The sequence below is a fragment of the Spodoptera frugiperda genome, chromosome 9 (assembly GCF_023101765.2).
Source record: "Spodoptera frugiperda isolate SF20-4 chromosome 9, AGI-APGP_CSIRO_Sfru_2.0, whole genome shotgun sequence".
Classification (NCBI taxonomy): domain Eukaryota; kingdom Metazoa; phylum Arthropoda; class Insecta; order Lepidoptera; family Noctuidae; genus Spodoptera; species Spodoptera frugiperda.
Genome location: NC_064220.1, coordinates 4,319,877 through 4,339,260, shown reverse-complemented (window position 1 = coordinate 4,339,260; position 19,384 = coordinate 4,319,877). Strand labels below are relative to the sequence as shown.

General features: G+C 39.0%; 2 protein-coding genes across 22 annotated transcripts in view; one reads left to right on the top strand and one right to left on the bottom strand.

Moving 5' to 3' along the window:
- LOC118270887 (neurobeachin) overlaps positions 1 to 19,384 on the top strand; it is a 364,981-nt gene that overhangs the window by 119,705 nt on the left and 225,892 nt on the right. The window lies entirely within an intron of this gene.
- On the bottom strand, positions 13,117 to 15,198 carry LOC118269893 (uncharacterized). Its single transcript, XM_050695987.1, has 2 exons — positions 14,381 to 15,198; positions 13,117 to 13,562 (listed from the first exon to the last, which is right to left on the bottom strand). Exons 1-2 carry the CDS (start codon positions 14,766 to 14,768, stop codon positions 13,405 to 13,407), a joined length of 546 nt encoding a protein of 181 aa, XP_050551944.1. The 5' UTR covers positions 14,769 to 15,198; the 3' UTR covers positions 13,117 to 13,404.

Below are 19,384 nucleotides of genomic sequence, written 5' to 3'. Positions count from 1 at the left end.
AAAATGCCAGAATATTTTAAATTGTGTTTACTTTACTGCAAGTTCCTGATTTGTTATTACAAATTTATTTTAATATTTATTTCATCCTTTATTACTTCATACGCTGTTCATATCCTTTAGATATTGAATATTTCCGACTGATAATAAGAAATTGGCGTTCAGTTGTCTCTGCCGACCCCCATGGGAGACAGGCGTGAGATTATGTATGTATGTATGTATGATAATAAGAAAGAAAGAATGAATGAAGGTGCGACCTAAGTATTGTTGTCGAACTTTATTCACAAACTTAGTGTCACTGTTTCAGTTTTACAGCGGACGCGACGCGACGCTACTGTAAAATAAGTCAGATAACAATGTACTGTAAGCCTGTCCCACTGAAAACTTGTTCGGAGCAAATGTAGGGAAACGGCAAACAACGGTTCTATGGAAAATAACTTTAACTTTGAACTCTTCCTTAAATATTTGAATACGTAAGTAAATATACATTTCTGTATGTATTACTTCAACATACGAACGGATGCAGTATTAAATTCGTTTCAACTTAAGCTAAAATGCACGTCACAGAAAAACCTTTGAATACATTTCGTAGCGGTGAAAACCGCTTATCGTAGCCAGTGCTACGCCGCTACGCCGTAGTAGCGCGTAGCACGGCATGTGGATTTGTGAGAACTTTTTATTTTTAAATTACAAGTTTTCAATCAAACATTTTGGGACGACGTTTTATTTTAGTTCCTATGCATGTAGACATAGAATATAATATTGCTTGAAAACATATAATGCCGCACATTCAAGAGCTACCTACCTAGGATAATAACAATAGTTTATAACTGCGATCACTTGTGTTGCAGCTCTATATCTAGAAACGTGTATTGAGTTCTATTTGCATTTAAAGTAGCTTCAAATGGATCTGCGCTCCTAATACCGTTAGCCAAGCTGCAGGATTGCGACCATGTTGATTACTTTTTTTGTTTCCAGACGTATCGTACGTTCACGGCATGAACTAAGGAGGAGTATTTTCAATTGATTGATTAAGTAACCATTTCCCCTATTTTAAATTTAAAATAAGGTATAGACAGTATTGTTATAAGATGACAGGAACTATCGAATATATACTTTTATTCTTCTAACCTTCCTCAAAGCATAGTTTTACTGAACATCCTAGATATTGCGTGCGATAGTGGCGAGGGTCTTCGACCCCGAAACAAAAATGTTGTGAAACTGATTTAGTATCACGTTTCAGTGTGTACTCTACTGGCCGGGAACATGTAAACAGCCTGCTGTCAGACAAGTGTACTACTTGTACCGCTGTTTCAGGACATCATTAATCGATAGCGCCTGTACAACGGGTTAAACATGTTATGTTTTCTCTGTTGTAGAGCTTACTGTCGTTCTAGAGAAATAAATGAGAAATGTGTTAAAAGGTATAATATTTTATAACATCTAGGGAACCCAACGAAGATATTGAGTTTAGTTTAGCATTTGAAATGATATTCCTCGATATTCTCTTGATAATTTAGAATAAGATTAAAGTTACCTGGCGAGGGGACACAACGCGGCGCCTGTTTCTTGTGGCCAGTTGTGCCGAGTGCCGACAATATTCAGTCAGTAACATCGGCTCATCTGTATTCTGCCTGAACTTTGGTTAAATTGCTTCAAATGCTAATCAAATTCTTGTTTTTGTTCGGCCGACCTTTTGGTTAATTTAGCGATCCGAGTCCTATGTAAACTCGGTGCTTACCAGAAAGATGTGTTTCCTACGGCCTCATGGGAGCCTGGTGCCTGGTGCTATCTATGCTATCTACACGCACGTTTAACTCGGACAATCTCTGAATGATTTACATTTATAAAATAAACTGATTTATATTGTACGCTTCGATTTGTACATACACGTGTGATGTAGGCCGCTTTCAAAATGTTTCGGCTAATGAATGTAAGCTAATGTGCTGTTTGGTCCCTATTGTGTGTACTATTATTAAACTCACATTGTAACATCTGTAAGCGAAACACATTAGTCCTATAGTGTCCGCATCCCACGTTCACGATAATTACTTAGAGAACGACAGTACCTACATTCGAAATGACTTGTAGATTATCTTAGTACAGCACAAGGACAATCTCCTGAATACAATGGAGTTTTGTTCACATTAGCGACGATTTTGGAATCCGCGTCTCATAAATTGCAAATGTCTGTACTTTAAATTTACGATAATGTGAATTGTTGCGAAGGAAGTCGCGATTGTCGTATCGTAAGTGGATCGCATTCGTAACGAGACGGCCGAGATAAAGGAATATCAGGCGCAGTGCGATATCGCCGACAACGGCGTGACGCGGCGCCGGCGGCCGACCATTGTGAGCCGGAACGGTCCCGGCGCGGGTTTCGACTGTTCTACGTCAGTACGTACTTACTTACATAGTTTTACAGAATTGTTCTCTCTCCGGCCGCGCGCTTATTACACCCGTGGAAGTAATACTTACTTTTTGGAAACGCGCACATTACTCCGCATCACATCTTTGTCGCGCCGTCGGGACACGTATTTGAAATTGAACTTTGTAGAAAGAGGCTACAAGTTTAAATAAATCTCCTTGAAGCAGACTCAGTCAGACGGAATGTATTTCAGATAAACTTTTTTTTTCCAATTCTTTGCTCGCTGCTTTTTGTTTTTATTCGTCGGAGCTTGTTAACAGGATATTCAAATCGTTGCCAATCAGCGGAAATTAATTGGTTTCTTGTTTCAATATCGTGATTTTTCTCTTCGTTAAAAAATGTTGATTGTGTGAAAAATGCTCTTTAAATATTTACCATGCATATCGTAATTGTGTAAACTGAGACGACTCATTACCATGCCGCTGCTGTAATGATGCCCTCCAATCTACACAATTATGGAAATTGTTTTATTAAAAAAGTGTTTTTTATTCCATAACCTAGCTTAAATTGTTTTTTTTTGTGATATAACAATTAACCTAGCTTAAATTAAAGTCTCAGTTGACTGCCTCACAGCCTAAATGTCTAGTAACATGCTATTAATAAAGTTTTATATTCAGTTCACTTCGAGAATAAACAAGCGTCGAGTATTTTTTAAATTAAATCACTCTTGAAAACCTTTTCAGACGTCGTTCAAATAATTATATTTATTTGCCTGTAAGTTATTTCAATTTGAAAGATAAATAAGTCGCAACTAAACATTATAGACTAAAAGAACAAACATGGTTTAACTTTTTACTAAGGACTTGACTAGAACTAAGACATACTTGAATTACAGTCTCCCTAGATGAGGCAAAAGATGTCCCCCAGGGTACAAAAGTGGATATCAATGATTTTCCATCGGGTTTCTTAAAACAACAATATTTAGTGAGTGACGCCGAATATCTAGACTTGCTTCAATTGTCGATTAGCGATCGTCATCCGTGTCGTCGTGTCGTTCCATTGGATATCAGCCGGGAATTGCATCCGCTGGCACGTGAAATGGAACGCGGCAGTGGTTGTGTCGCGCGACGCGGCGACTGCGACGCTACACAACAGTAATGGATTTATATCTGGATTGTTTGCTGCACGCTGCATTCCGTTGCACTCGGATACTGTTTGTAAATGGTGTGGTACAATTTTGAGACGGAATCTAAGTGTTTTTGTTCGTTGTGAATAACACTAACTTTTTGCCAGTTCTATGGTGGTACCATACATTCCAGATTCTGTGCTACTATTCAGATTGATTTGTTCATACGAGATATCCTTCCCTCGCTAGTAAGGAGTCATACTTGCGATCAACTTAAAGCTCAAAACGCTTTCAAAACAGATGTTCCACCTACAGTAAACCTGAAGTAGTTAGTTCTAGTTACCTGTGTGCATGTGTTGCAGTAAGCTGCAGTGTCAGGTCGGTGTCAGTGTGTTTACTAAGCCACTGCTTCTACTCCCCGACACTTTGCGGATTAGGCTCCTTCAATACGGCACTGCTTTCAAAGTCAACCATATTAGTGCTAGAGTACCTGTTTGTGTGTGGCATAGTATCAGACATATTGCATAGAGGGGATCTCAAATTGATAGCTTTGGGTAATGGGTAATTTCATTAGTTAAGTCATTACATAAAGGATGTAGTATTGTCATAAATATATTTTTATTGAAATGTATTGTATTCACTGTTCCACGCACAATTTCGTAAGAAATATCGAACTCCGTGACTTTTCAAACGAGAAAATGTTGAATTAATCGTCTGTTGTAAGTGAAAACATTATTCTTGGAAGATAATATTATATTTGAGACTATTCAGGTTTACATTAAAGTCTAAACACTGAAAAGATTTATTCAACCGTAACTTGAAGAATAATAACTATGAGTTTAACTTGAAATGTATTTGCATTTTAAAGGTGACGCTCGTGTTGCGAACTTTGCTCTCGGCGGCCTCTGTTGGTGTCTACTTAGTATACGTTTATATTATGTGACTGCTCAAGGATTTTTGAGGACAAATTCTGTATTCACACCACAATTTTAAAGAAAAAAAAGGTAGACGTGAATAAAGTGTGTTATGAACTTCACAGCCGCTAGCGTACTTGTACTGAAGTAGGTGTGGCAATGTATGCACTATGCTGCGAGTGTGAGAGCCACGTGCACGCCACCTCCACGCTAATGTCCTGTCAGTAGCTGCCAGCTGGCCGGCCACCACCTGCCTGCCTTCACACTGTTTTACGTAACCTCAGTGAATGTGAAGTGAACACGAAAGCAAATGTTATTCTCTAGAAGTGGTGCTCTTCATTCAGCATGATAAAGTCTTGAAGTTGATCAAACATAAACAAATATTTACAGTTGAAAGCATCCTCGATGTGAGTAGATATAGGCACCTCTATAATACAATAATAAGATATTCGGTTCACATCGCACACTCACTCGATAATAGTAATTTTCTCTAGATTTTCTCGTGTGAATGAACAAAACAATATTGCTTGAACTTAGACTCACCTATCCGACATGTGCGAGTAATAATTTTGACAGCTGAGTGCGCACGCCCTCCTCGCCGGATTTGACGAAATTCTTAAGGGAAATACTTTCGGTAACATCTGCCCTCGTCGAATAATTTCACCGACATAGCAAGCATTTCAATATCGGCAACGACTGCGGCCTCGGCACGCTAATGAAGTGCAAAGTTGTTTGCGTGAAGGATAATGGAAGTACACGCAGCCGGCAGCCGGCGCGAGCTGAGTGTAAAATTGTGATGAACGCGTGGTGCGCCGCGGGACCTCATCTGTCACGGTGCGGCCTCTCCGACTGACGGCCGGTATAAATCATCGCCTGACACTATTTATGGAGATAATTCGCTGCTACCCGGGGAGTATTCATTTCGGAGATGGCCGATAATTTTCTGTTATTTTTCTCCGTCGCGGCCGGTCAATGCAATTTGAGCGGTCCCCTTTAGGGGGCGCGGACACGGGAGTTACCGGCGCTCAGCGTCGGCATCTGTGTAATATTCGATTCAGCAACTATTAGACGAGACGGAGAGGGATCGTGGGCGCGAAAAATTCGCTCCACTAAATCATCGGTCGTATAACGCGGCAAAATGAAGGTTTACGTGGAACCGGGCCGCGCCGCTTTTTGCTGACTCGAACTTGGTCGCCTTTGTGAACGAACAACTTTGAGCTGAGTTTGTTTCAATTAGGGCGCGTGAATCGGCGTTTAGTGTCTTACTTTCTTTTTATTTTTTGAAACTGCAATTTAACGAATTCTTTTAACCTGAGGTGGTTCGAAGAAGGCCAAGTTCCTGTGATGAGTTTTCTAATCCAATCTAATCTTTCGATTGGGGTGTTCCTTGCTTTGGCAAATCCTAGTATAAGTTTGTATAATATTATGTCCGTTGACCGTTATTATGTATCTCGCCGCTTCCACCTGGCTGTGAGCTCACCTCCTCGCAACACGTGCGACCCCAATAAAATCACCATTTTTATGAGGTGTTCACGTGCTATAAGTCTCTCCAGTCTTTATTTAACGCGGCGCACGCATCAACTCAGATTTACGGGCCTTTTAAGGAGTCCCATTGTTATTTTTCGCAGTTTATGTGACTCGCTAACAATAGTGTGCGTGATCTCATACTGTGTACTCTGTACTTATTCTATCCTGGTGTACAAATAAAAATCTCTGCTTATGAACATAATTTATTTAGTGCTTCAATAAATCTTGTAATTGTAATGACTGCTACAAATAAATATTAGCTACATGTTTCAGTTTAACAGTAAAGCCGATTTGAAAGAAAGACTATCAATTTCTGTGTGCTCTTAGCCGTTGGCAATCGTACGCGGATCGGGAACATTTATCTGGCTCCGAGACTAACAGTTTCAACTTTAAAGTTGTTGACCGCTGCCCGCCAGCCGCTAGACTGGTTGCTTTCAATTAGCGCTAGTGAATTGCCGCGCAACACTTACAACTAAGATCTCCTAACGACCACTGAGCTCCTGGTATATAACGTATTACTAGTGTAAACCCTTTATACGTTCAGTTCCCGTGTTTTTTATGAAATCCAATTAATCATAAAACAAACTTTTGTTGTATTGTATTAATCATTCATCCTTCTTATACAGATTATTAGTAGTGATTAAATAGTAATGTCCTTAATATTAACCTTAACATTTCACTGAGGAAGTTATAATGAAGTACCACATTAAAACGTTTAATTACGTTTGTTACTAAGTAATCTCAAATTGTGTAATAGCTAATGACGTGTTAATATAGCGTGAACAAATGTTCATTAACACGTTGCGCGATAGTTAACTTTAATATGTACGTGACACTTTTCCTATTAATACGAGGATAATATAGCTATGATTATGTGCGATACCACTTGTTTGAATTAAAAGCTCACTGAAAAAAGTCAGTACAAGTATGCTGTTGGTCTCATTAATGTAGTTCGGACGAGTCCACCGCGGCCGCGCCCGCAGCACGCACGTCGCGATGATTAAAAAACTTCCAAGTATATTTTCATTAGCCGCCCCCCCTCCCCCGGCCGTCGTGTGTCGGTGTGTGTACGGTTCCCACGTACGTATACAAAAACTTGGGCTATTTGAGGAAATTGTAGTCTATATTCGGAAGAATACAAAGTTGAGCTTTTATTGTTCCTTGGAGATTTTATGTGTTGGGTTTTATTGAATTGAGTCTTTTGTTGAACAACTCCGCGTTTGTGAGACGCTGCCAGTTGAAAAACCGTTTCAACTTTTATTACTATTGGTGCCATTTGATATTTGATACGATGGAGCAGTATTACTTAATATCTTTACCGAGCCGCCTATCTACGTTAAACCGCACTTATTTTAATTTTACAACACTGACTTTGAATTCGCCGCGCATTAATAATTAAAACTAAAGAACAAAAACACCATTAATCCCATATTGTTGTATTTCCGAAGTACCAGGACCCCATAACACATTAACCAATGTAAAACAGTTTCGGGCTCCGACTCCGGTTTGAACCCTTTAATGACAGATAGATGTTACAGTTCCTATGAGTTTTGCCGAACAAATACGGTTTGTTTCGGGAAACCCTTTCAAACTAGAAAGCTTGTTGAATCCTTCACGCTTTTGTTCCCCTGTCCGGCGTAAATAATGCATACAATCAGGATTCCAAGATTAAAATAAATTATTTGATGTTTTAACTGAAACCCATTTATTGTAATTGGTTTTGTTATTTGTTGTGCCAACAGATTATCCCTAATAAATAGTTCTGTCACTAACATTTGTGGCGATGCGATTAAGAGTCTTTCGTGGCCAATTCTAGTGAAGAGGCTGGAACGTGTGCCGAATCCTTGAAAGCTATTTGAAGACAGTCCTGTCATGCGTGCGGTGTTCGGCGACATTTATTTATATACAATAAATTGCTTCTACGAACCGCTCGTCTTTTCAATACCGACTCATACTGAAATTGACAACGTAGTGGATTTACCCATTCCAATAGGATTAATTTCTTATGAGATTTCTAGTCTAACATGGCCTTTAACCACAAAGAAGCAGCCTGTGTGATAAAAAAATGTTTCAGAGATATATTAATAAATCTGGGATCTTATTTATGTTGATCCCTTTCTCGTTTCCTGACGAAATGAGTTTGAATTAATCTGTACAGCGAATAACACGGTTCAATGCACCGTGTACCAGGGCGACATGACGCAAGGAGGGTGTTAAGTTAAGCCGGCGGGTTACAGACGCGTACCTCACAATACGCTACCGTTTGTATTTCTCTTTATCTTAGCGATATCAGCTGGGTAACATATTCACTACATACTTTACTACAATTAATTGTACATACACGATTCTCTTAATTTATCATGCCATTTATATAGTTAACATTTAAATATCGTACGAATTCTTAGCAAAGGGTTACTAATCTACCAACTGTTACGCAAATTAGTTAAAATCGCATCCGACGAAATAATTCTGTTCCCGCATGAAAATTGACAAAAAACGTAGCGTTGAAAGGGTTTATTTATGGAAAGCGTTTTTATGGGTCGGATATCTATGACAACATCTCGGATGTCACGTGGCACTGGCAGGTATGAACGTTTTTGCCGGGGCGGTCGTTACTTTGCCCCGGTCGCTTCACGATGCATATTGGATAAGCTCTGCGCATTTATATTTCCCTGGTACAGCGACTTACTTATTGCTTCTTTAGTTAATAAACTCTGTTTATTTTATTTCTTATAAGACGTTGAAATAAGGATGCTCTCTTCAAGGGAAAACGTTGCTTTATCGTACTGTAACAAAGGAATGCACAGTAAATGATTTCCTTGAAATTTTAGTTTAGTTGATGGAGGAAAGATCATAATCTGATACTTCTCTGAAGTGAATTGTTTATACATAGAGATCTGTGGATTCTCGTTAACTCGTCGAAAAGTTCCTCGATTATGAAGGCTCGTGGTCGTTAAACTTGTTCATTAGCTGCATTATTACAGCCATCCCGTCGCGAAGTTACCACGGCAGTGATTCAGCTGTTCGGTATTAGATAACCACTGTTTGTTGACGCTGCAAGCTGCTACTGCCTCGGCTGAACAAATATATCTAACGCTAATACAATAACAAGGTCCGTTTATGAATATTAACACAAAACATTTTCAATCCCAAAGATACATAAATGTGTTAGTTATTCAATCGTGATATGTAATTGCATAATATTGTTGAAACTAAACGTTTTGTTATAAACTGAATGAAACATTCAAGACATAATTTAATTTTGTTTTATGTGAATACTGTAATTAAATGTGTTTCATGTTGAAACTTTGTTCACGAATTAAAATGTAGCAAAATTCTACGAATTACATGCAAATTCCACCAAAATTCGGTTAAACATGAAGCAAACAGTACCTACTATGTAGTCGTGAAGTCTTCGACGGCGCCGAGACGTCGCGGCGTCCGTGACGTCACACCGAGCACCTTCGTAGCTCTCGTAGCACTGTACTACGGCTACGCAGCTACGCTATATCGATAAGCTACGCGGAATCGCTACGAATACTACGAGATGGAACATTCGTTTAGCTAAAAACATATAAATTGTGAACATTTTCTATTTCAAATATGTTTCTAAAGTCTCACAAGAAACTATAATGTTATTAATACACTTCATTACTTACCCTTCTCTACCTCTATACTCCATATTGAATTCCCTTATGTACGTATACGAGTTATATTGCGTTGCGCGATAAAAGTTTCATTTCAACTTTTTCTCGGAATCTCTTCAATCGTTTTTCCTTTTAAAAGGGAAGACATGCTTCATAACTGTATTTATTATTATATCTTGGTTACGTTGGTGTTATATTGACGTCAACAAGAAATGTAGATATTCCAAGAAGAAAACAAAGGGACAATATGTAATTAGTATTGTATTAGAACATGCATTGTTACGAAGTAATATTCATTAAGTAATTAATTATTGTTGCTTATGTTTCTTAATTATTATCCTGAACATAAACAAGGACTACGATAGGTTTTTTTTGTAAACTGAATACATGCGTACTAGTGTAAACAGAGCTTCAAATAAATAATTCAAACGCCAATACAATTATTGTAACCCACGAACACGAACATTAATCCTTTGCAAACGTGATACAAAATCGCGAGCAAGCAATTTACTACACGGTTAAATGAAAAACCACACAAACGTTTACTTACAAAGACAGTCATTTCGCATGCAATGGCGTTCTTTGTGGGGTGTAAGACGTCCCCCTCGTGGAGGTGGCGTGAAGGTGGCGTGAAGGTGGCACTCGCCACACGTTCCCTACATCATTCTTCGAGACACAAATCTGACGAACAAAATTCCGAGTGACACGATGACGCTGTGACTTGTGACGTATTTCTGAGTGCCTGGTACTGACACTCCGATCAAATATGCGTTGTACGTCTGTTGAAGCTTATTTATAAATTTAATTTAATCTTTTTGCAACAAATACGAGTTAAAGATGATCGAACTACTTGCAAAGCTATGAACTATGTATAAAGTTTATATTATCCAAAATCTTGAAAACAACACCTGCCGTTTATAGTCTTGGAACGTCCCTCTATTCGTTTTATGTTACAGAAAATTAATCCAGCAAAGATTCACAATTCAGAAATAATTTCTTGTTCAAATTTAATTTTTAATCTCTTTCGCTTAGCTTACTAATGAATTTCTTCCATCTCAGAATATAGTCCTATAATATATGTAGTTGTCTGCTATACTCCTATACAACAAGCGAGTCGGTAGAGATTAACTTGTGGATTAATCTTTCCTTACTGAGCATTGATAAATAATAATGAAGACAGAATTCATCGCATAATATTATCTTAGTAATGTTGGAGATGTATAGGACGTATATAATAATATGTTGGTGCTTTACATAAATATATGACGTGTAACTATGAAATACATACACATAAAATGACATACGCCTCCACTTCTATGAATAATATTTGCGTTCAGATATTTTGATATAAACCTATTAGTTTTTCATAGAAATAACTCCAGTCTGAATATCTGTTTCCATACAACATACATACATCAAACTTTTCGCATTGTATTTTTTAATACAGTTTCGATGACAGTTGTGATGTGTTGTGGAGTTTTATGAATAGTACTCAGCTGTTCAGTGATTAGTTTCATCCCTGTTGACACGTGAGCGGGCGCGCTGCAAGGCTGGAGATTGCTTCCTTCACAACGATGCCTACGTAAACCAATTTAAACTTTATAATCCGCTCGGAATGGGGAGCGAGCGGTGCGAACAATACACCAACAAATTCTACGTCAAGGTCCTCGGCGCGCTGTTCCCCTGGTACCTACTATTCAAGTGTTTAAGCTTTTACGGCTAAAGTATTTTTTACAAATATTTTGCTGGAAAGCTTTTAGGTAAGGGATCTTGTTATTAGACTACGGATCTCATCAATGGGACATGAATGTGCTTTGGAAATCTCTTGGAAATTAGTCATGTGGATTAATGTGTCCGTCACTAGTCGTAAAAAACCAGTACCTAAAAGCTGACTTAAATACGTAGCTACGGATTTTATAAAAACCTTAAAGCCGCTAGGTTCTTTCAACATGTTAATTAAAATACGCAAACAGTAAAACACTAATTAAAAGAAGTTACTGCCTGCGGCCGTGAAACTTACATAATATTATCTTTTTAATAAGAGAAATTGCAATGTATCAGACACAGGGTGCGGGTGCTGTATGAACAAACGTTGCGTGGTACTCGCAGTAGTCTACAATATGCACGATTGTACGTATGTTTGTGCAAAATATCGGTGTGTGTGCTCTGCACTCTGCGGCTGTAAGTCAACACATTGCCGGTGCGGGCGCGTGGCTGCATGCCGCTCATTATTGACTTTACTTCACGTCACTTTGTTACGTCGTCTTCACAAATAAACAGATTTTGTGAACTGTTTTATATAAAAGCAACAGCAAGGGAGACACGAATTAATACAAAAATATTTTGCTATTGAATTCTGACATCGATGACACACATATAATTATCTGGATTAATCAAGTAGAAGAAGTTGAAAGTGTTAGTCCAACAAAACTAAGTGTACAGCTAATCGTATTTGCACAGGACAGCTACCACTTAACTGCCAAACTGTCCAATCGTGTTACATTTATTTAACAAGATCTATTGCGTTCTAACTTAAGCAAATTCCCACGAAGGGCCCGTCCCAAGGGCAGCGCTGACCTTAATCATTTTAATTAAGAAACCGAATAAACACCAGGGCCGCAGTCGCCTGAGGATATGTTATATCAGTTTTATGATTTCGTGTTGTATGGAGTGTCATGATGGTCCGTTGATTGTTGTTATTTGCTCCGATGACTGGAATTAATGAAACTAGTACAGAGACTGACATTTGTTTATTCTGAGATGTGATTGTTGTATTATAAGAAGTAGCTGTATATTTATAATTTTATGCTCGTATTTGTATTACGTCCAGTACGGACCCAGAGTCTAATATATCTCCGATCTTGTGTTGTTATCGAGTTAATTTATCTCTATCTTAAAATTACTTTTTAAAGTAATCCATTTGTAGTATAATACGTAGCTTACGAGCATAACTCATTAAGGAGTTTAGGCGTAAACTTATTTTGATCGTCAGTTAACCCGCTTGCGATAGTTTTATCTGGCACACATTGCGTATCAGTTGGGAGCAAACTGTGACTAACGTAGTTATTATATTAATAGTTATTGTCGATCTTCTCGCACAACACTAACCCAATTCCCTAGTTAGGCTCGAGTTTCTGAGAAGGGAGGTGTAGAGGACGGGGGGGGTAGTTATCAAAGTTCTTGTCTCTTCTCCAAGTGCCTGTGTTTTTGTCGTAGATATATATTAATACCGTTCTTGTTACGGTTACACCAACTCGAGTTGTGCATAACTAATGTTTGTAACATCACTTACTGAGGAAACGTTCATTATATCGGTATCAAGCTTTCTGTCAAACAGTGCGTATTTATTATATTTTACTGTCTCGAACTGAAACAGTGCTGTCAGTGCTGCGACAGCACTTTAGAATATACTTAAGCATTGTAAATGCTAAGCTGAATTACAGTCAAATGGAGAAATAGATAAGTGAACGGTTATCTTCTTGAAAATTATATTTTTAGGATCAGAAGCCGGAGTTTATTAAAAAAAAAACAAACTAGTAACACAAAATACAACTAATTTATTCTTATGTCTACACAATTTTATTAAATAACCAAAATCACAAGAAAATAACAAATTGAATCGTGATTGACAAACAACCGTTAATCAAAAATAATAATCACAAATGCACTAAATAACCACAAAATAAATAACTCACAGCAAATAGCGCCGACACCTCACGACCGTCCTGTGCGAAAGCCAACCGACAAATGACCTGTTCGGCAAGCTTACCCCACTTTAAATAGATTCGTGAGATGACGTCACCAAATGCAGTAAACAAATCCTAATTATCCTAACACGGCCTCTCCTGACCGTGCGCCGTCCTCGGGCACATCATCAGCAGGGTCTTGAGTGACGTCTTCAGTGTCATCAGCGGCAGGTGAGGGAGGTACAGGCTCTGATGAGGGTCCTGCGAACTCATCGTCATCGTTTCCGTCTTCTGCGTCTAGAAGAAGAGATATTTGCTTTATTAAGCTGTAACTCGCAAAATGTTGCCTACAATTTCATACTTCACGCTACCAAGGCCCTCTGTCATAGAATCATACGAGTAAATAAGAATCATCTGTCACACCTAATAAGCATCTCATGCACGCATCTCCATTTGATCATATACTCGCACTCTCATACATCACTTCCTACACATATCACACGATATGTCTGCCGGACCGAGGTCCACACGTGTAACAACGTGTCTGCCGGGACAAAGCCCACACACGCATAGCGTGTCTGCCGGGACAAAGCCCACACACGCATAGCGTGTCTGCCGGGACAAAGCCCACACACGCATAGCGTGTCTGCCGGGACAAAGCCCACACACGCATAGCGTGTCTGCCGGGTAAAGACCCACACGTAAAACGTGTCTGCCGGGACAAAGCCCACACACTCAAAGAGTGGCTACCGGGTGAAGACCCACACACACACCATACGGCATGTCTACCAGGATTGCCTCCGGGACCTCACACCGAACGTCCGATCTTTCATAACTTCGTAGATATGCTTCGTGACAAGGCGAATCCTTGTACATTCCTTAAATTCACACAGAACGTACCTAAAAGCTGTAACATAGGACATTTGTTAGGCATATAACAAATAACAACAGTTACTTACTTTCAAAGAAAGCCGCACAACAAAAGCTGTAACATAGGACATTTGTTAGGCATATAACAAATAACAACAGTTACTTACTTTCAAAGAAAGCCGCACAACAAAAGCTGTAACATAGGACATTTGTTAGGCACATAACAAATAACAACAGTTACTTACTTTCAAAGAAAGCCGCACAACTCTCGGGACACCACTCCCCTTTCCAGGGCACCATATACTGCGCAGCTGCTTGTGTGGTCTTTCCACGAGCACCGCCCAATAACTTGAGCTCATACCGGCCACTTGGAAGCACCTTGATCACTCGGTAAGGGCCTCTCATCCCCGAGTCAAGTTTTCCGGTGGATTGAGAGTATTTGACGACAATTACGCAGTCGTTAACCTGGAAAGTCCTGGGAGGACGCCGACTCGGCCTAACCTGACCGCGACTAATAATGCGGCCAAGATACTCCACTTCGGTGGTTAGGAACGAGAGAATTGCGGCGGTGCCGACGCGATTCGCTACTCCTGCGCTTTGTTCATCAGAATCGTTACAAGATGAACGTGGCATTTTAATTAGGAATTAACGGCTGTTTTTCAAAACGAATCTAGTAATTTTATTTATGTGGGTATGTAGGCGAATCCCACTTCTGATTTTAGGATCAGAAGCCGGAGTTTATTAAAAAAAAAACAAACTAGTAACACAAAATACAACTAATTTATTCTTATGTCTACACAATTTTATTAAATAACCAAAATCACAAGAAAATAACAAATTGAATCGTGATTGACAAACAACCGTTAATCAAAAATAATAATCACAAATGCACTAAATAACCACAAAATAAATAACTCACAGCAAATAGCGCCGACACCTCACGACCGTCCTGTGCGAAAGCCAACCGACAAATGACCTGTTCGGCAAGCTTACCCCACTTTAAATAGATTCGTGAGATGACGTCACCAAATGCAGTAAACAAATCCTAATTATCCTAACAATATATTTTATCTCATATTCAGCACAATATCTGGAATTGTGTAATAGATTCACAAACCGTACGTAAAGTGGCGCATGCATTCTGCTGTCTCGAGAGACGGGATACAAGTGACATGTGTCGGCTGTGAGGGATTCGTTCACGGGAACATTTAGAAATACTACGCACTGCGTCTCACGTAGGTAGGTCACTGGCTGGTGAGAATGGCCTGGGTGTTTTTATATAGACTAATCTTACTAATATTATAAATCGAAAGTTTGTGAAATTGTGTGTTTGTTACTCAAACACGTCAAAACGACTGAAAAGGTCGGCGTGAAATTTGGAACAGGGATAGATTGTGGTCTGGAATAACACATACATCAGTAGACTATTTTTTATCCTACACTTTTCGATTATACATGGGTGATGATACTGAATAGAAAATGGATTTGTATCCCACGTGTACCAGGAGCCCATACCTCAAAGGATGTAATCTCTAAATGACCGACAAAATGAGTGCGTGCAGAGACAGTCCGCAGCCGCAATGGTTCCGTTGCAAAGCAAATTATCCCACAGTGGGTAGCATTGGTAGTCAAACAAGCCACCTGCATGAATACATGATGTGACATCAAAGGGCCGTTAGTCTTTGACTGGGAATATTTGCGAGTCGCACCACAGTGCGGCCTGGCGCGAGGCACGCCTACTTTTACTGTGATTGTTTTTGTAACGCTTCTCTCTCTCCGCTTGTTCGAATTATGTTCACTTAACGCCTTTGTTCTCCTAAAGCGACTGCTTGCTAAACATGGGCCGACAAGTGAAAATAAATAGCTGTTTGTATCGCGTCTCCGTGACTTCTGTGTTGGCCTAGTACTTGTTTACTAACAAACATTCTATTTGACAAAGGATTTTTATTAAACTGCTTGATATTTTCCAAAGATTTAGCTTTGCTAACAATACAGAAATCCTTACTCTGTACTGGGCCAGAGCTAAGAGATAACATTTTTAGGCTCTTATTCTGTTATCCGGCCTAGTTTTTGTTCCACTTTACTATGACCATAAATATTACTGAAACATTTTAGTACAGTCTACTTTGCCGCGTAAAACCACCGCTTATGATCTTGTACACTTACCTAAGTAATTTATTTAAAGCATACTTATCTTTAGAATTAATTAAAAGTTTCGTCGTCTCATTAAGATTCTCGCGGGGTTGTCGCCGGAAAAAGTAACCGTACACGGTCGGTTCGAAAACTTTACTTTAAATCTACTTAAATATGGCAACTCTAAGTATGTTGTACGTGCGGTCACTGGCCAGTGGGCACTGGTGGACCGCTCGCCGCTGACAATGGACAGTTAATGAAAGCGAACGTTTCGTATTGTGTGTGGAATTTGTGGATAAATAAATTCCCGCCCGACGGACGCTGACTTGATTTACTATTGCTGTTCATTTCATTAACATGTTGTATATGATTTCTAGAGTTGTTATGTTACTCGATGTGGTGCCATATATTCATTCATGTTGATTAACAATATATACGATTCTGTTTATATTTCTTTACTCAATGTTGTGTAACAAATGTTATCGCTACATGTAGTTGGCATTTAAACTAAGACAACACGATGTGTATCTTGAATTAATCTACAAAGCGTCGAAGTCACCAAATAATCTGTGTATCAATTACAAATTAATCCCTAGTGACAGGCTAACATAGATAGAATTAACTGAATAATTGAGTCGCAGCAAGCAAGGGATGATTGAGCCAATATCGTCGACATTACGCGGTGCTTGTCTACGCAGCCAAATTAAATTAACATGAGCAGCACACAATGACATTCCGCGGAGGAGTCTTCCATACGTGGGTGCATAATTCACGGCGCTTGTCACGCCTCTACCACGTTTATTGGCTCCTGGTAAATTGCGGCTTCTGTGCGCGAACGAGACGGTTGTTAAATTAGTCGAGCTCCTGGATAATTGCGCTACACACCTCACGAATACATCCCTTACACGTGTTCCACCTGCACTGAGATTGTCTCCCAATGTATACCTAATTAATTTGTAAGCGGTCGAGAAAAATTATCTCTCCTGACACTTATTTTTGAGAGGAAAACGAAAAAGATATTAACATAAAAATCCTCCGCCCCAGGGTGCGTAACGACGTCATTTAAAATGCTAATGCCTTTTTATATGGTGCATTATTACAGATGCCCCCCGGCCGGATTGCGTAGCGCGTACTGTACGAGATGTGTTCGCAGAATCCCTCGTCTGAACTTTATTGAAATGAGAATCTTAGAGGGCTGCGTCTCGATCATATCATGTGCCGGTAATCGACATTTACAATATGCTCATCGGTTACACGATCCGTTTTTATATAATTTTCCACCGGAGGTGAGATTCGGAAAGCTTGATAGCATTCGTAAACAGTTTAGTCGTTTTGATGAGGTTTTCAAACTGCAATTCGGGATAAAATCGATCCAGAGATACTCTAGTTGGGAACTTATATTTTCTCTCGAGCTTAAGCTGTTTAATCTGTTTTAAACTGCTATTTATATAATAGTACCACGGTTCGAAGTTGGTTCGTTCGCGAGCATACGTTGGAAGGTTTCCAGAAAACACGGCATCGGGACAATCCGGATGAGCCCCTGCAGTGATGTTGCCCTGGTGCCCCGTATGTCACTCGCGGATTACATCGCACATAAAAACATTACTAAGCCTGTGTTACTCGTTTTGTCTTGTATATTATATTTATATTTGTAAACAACGTCACCTAAAATATTTTATGTTTTTGTTCACAGGTAAGCACAGCTCAAATCGTGGACCGTGAGTTACACAATGTTACAAAAACAAAGGTAGAACAGTATCATTGAATGTTAAAACAACATTAATAAATAGGAATCAATATGATAATGACATGAACTCGGTTTCCCATGGGTGCCATTACCACATTTACCACACGTACAAACCAATCAACTAAATGATCAAATCATTGCAACCGAATTTTGGTCAAATTTAAATTATATGGTCATTACTCCCAATTATTCGGAAACTGGAAAAAGGAATATTAGTAGAGTATATCCAGACAACCCATCAGTGGTACTTTACGTACGTTTGACAACCATATATCAAATATCCCGCATCTAATACAGATTATATAGTTCAGTAACAGACAATAATACAAAGGATGCATTGTTCTGAACATTTACACATCGTATGGAAACGTCTAACTAGCAAACATGTGGATATGCGAAGTAAAGCGAAGCTCCTTAAGCAGAGACGTCAGATGTATTGGCTTGTGGCAAGCTACACCACAGCTACAGACTACGAGTGTTCACATCGCTCTCATCATCTAGCTCCTCTAATGTAATGCTATCCTAGTAACTATCTCGCAACATGATTTATGTCTGCACGTTTTAGTGTGTGTAAAAAATATTTAGATTTAATGAACTTTAACATTTTATGTATGAGGCAGGTCAATAAAACCATTTATTTTTATTTAAATCCATCTATAGTTTGACATGACAGTATTAAAGTTGTGAATAAATAGTAGTTTATTAAATTCCCAAATAGTAATAAAACTTCAGAACTGCGATAATTTTCCAAACATTTCGGCGTTTACTGGATCATCATATCACACGCCTCATCAATCTGACTTAACCGAGACAGATTTATGATGAATCTGTCTAACTAAAGCCTTAATATTTATATTAAAAGCTCTTTGAAACGTAATCACAGTAGTGCTCTGCAAATAGATCTCACTACAGATTCGTCAGGATTAACATCTATGAAAAGATTAATATCGTCTGGGATTGGAGTCCGTCGCGACTTATTGGAAAACAGCTCGGCAAAGGTTGAGTCAGGGACTAACGGATCCAACTATCTCTTGAGAAAATATGCTAAACTAAGAAAGTAACTTTCTTACAACTACGTTCATATTTATATTCCCTTAACGCTACATTTGCGAAAAAGGTCGCAGTATATAAATAAAGTACTGTTTTTAGTATTTATTTATTATTGTACTCGATCTATTTCAATTCAAAATCATGCATTATTTTGCCAAGAAAATTCATTGAGAATTCCGCAGTATTCTATTAAATTACTGAGTACATCAAGTTGGCCACAAATCTTGTCAGCGATCAAATCTTCCTGCTGACATTGGCAACCTGCGGCCACGTCATGCATGCCTGGTACCCCGTCTAATACCGCCGTCTATCTTCGACA

Excerpts from the sequence above, each read along its gene's own strand:
- LOC118269893 (XM_050695987.1), bottom strand. The coding sequence starts at position 14,768 with ATGCCACGTTCATCTTGTAACGATTCTGATGAACAAAGCGCAGGAGTA. Across the intron at positions 13,563-14,380 it reads TTGTGCGGCTTTCTTTGAAA|ACGCAGAAGACGGAAACGAT; the intron begins GTAAGTAACTGT and ends CTCTTCTTCTAG.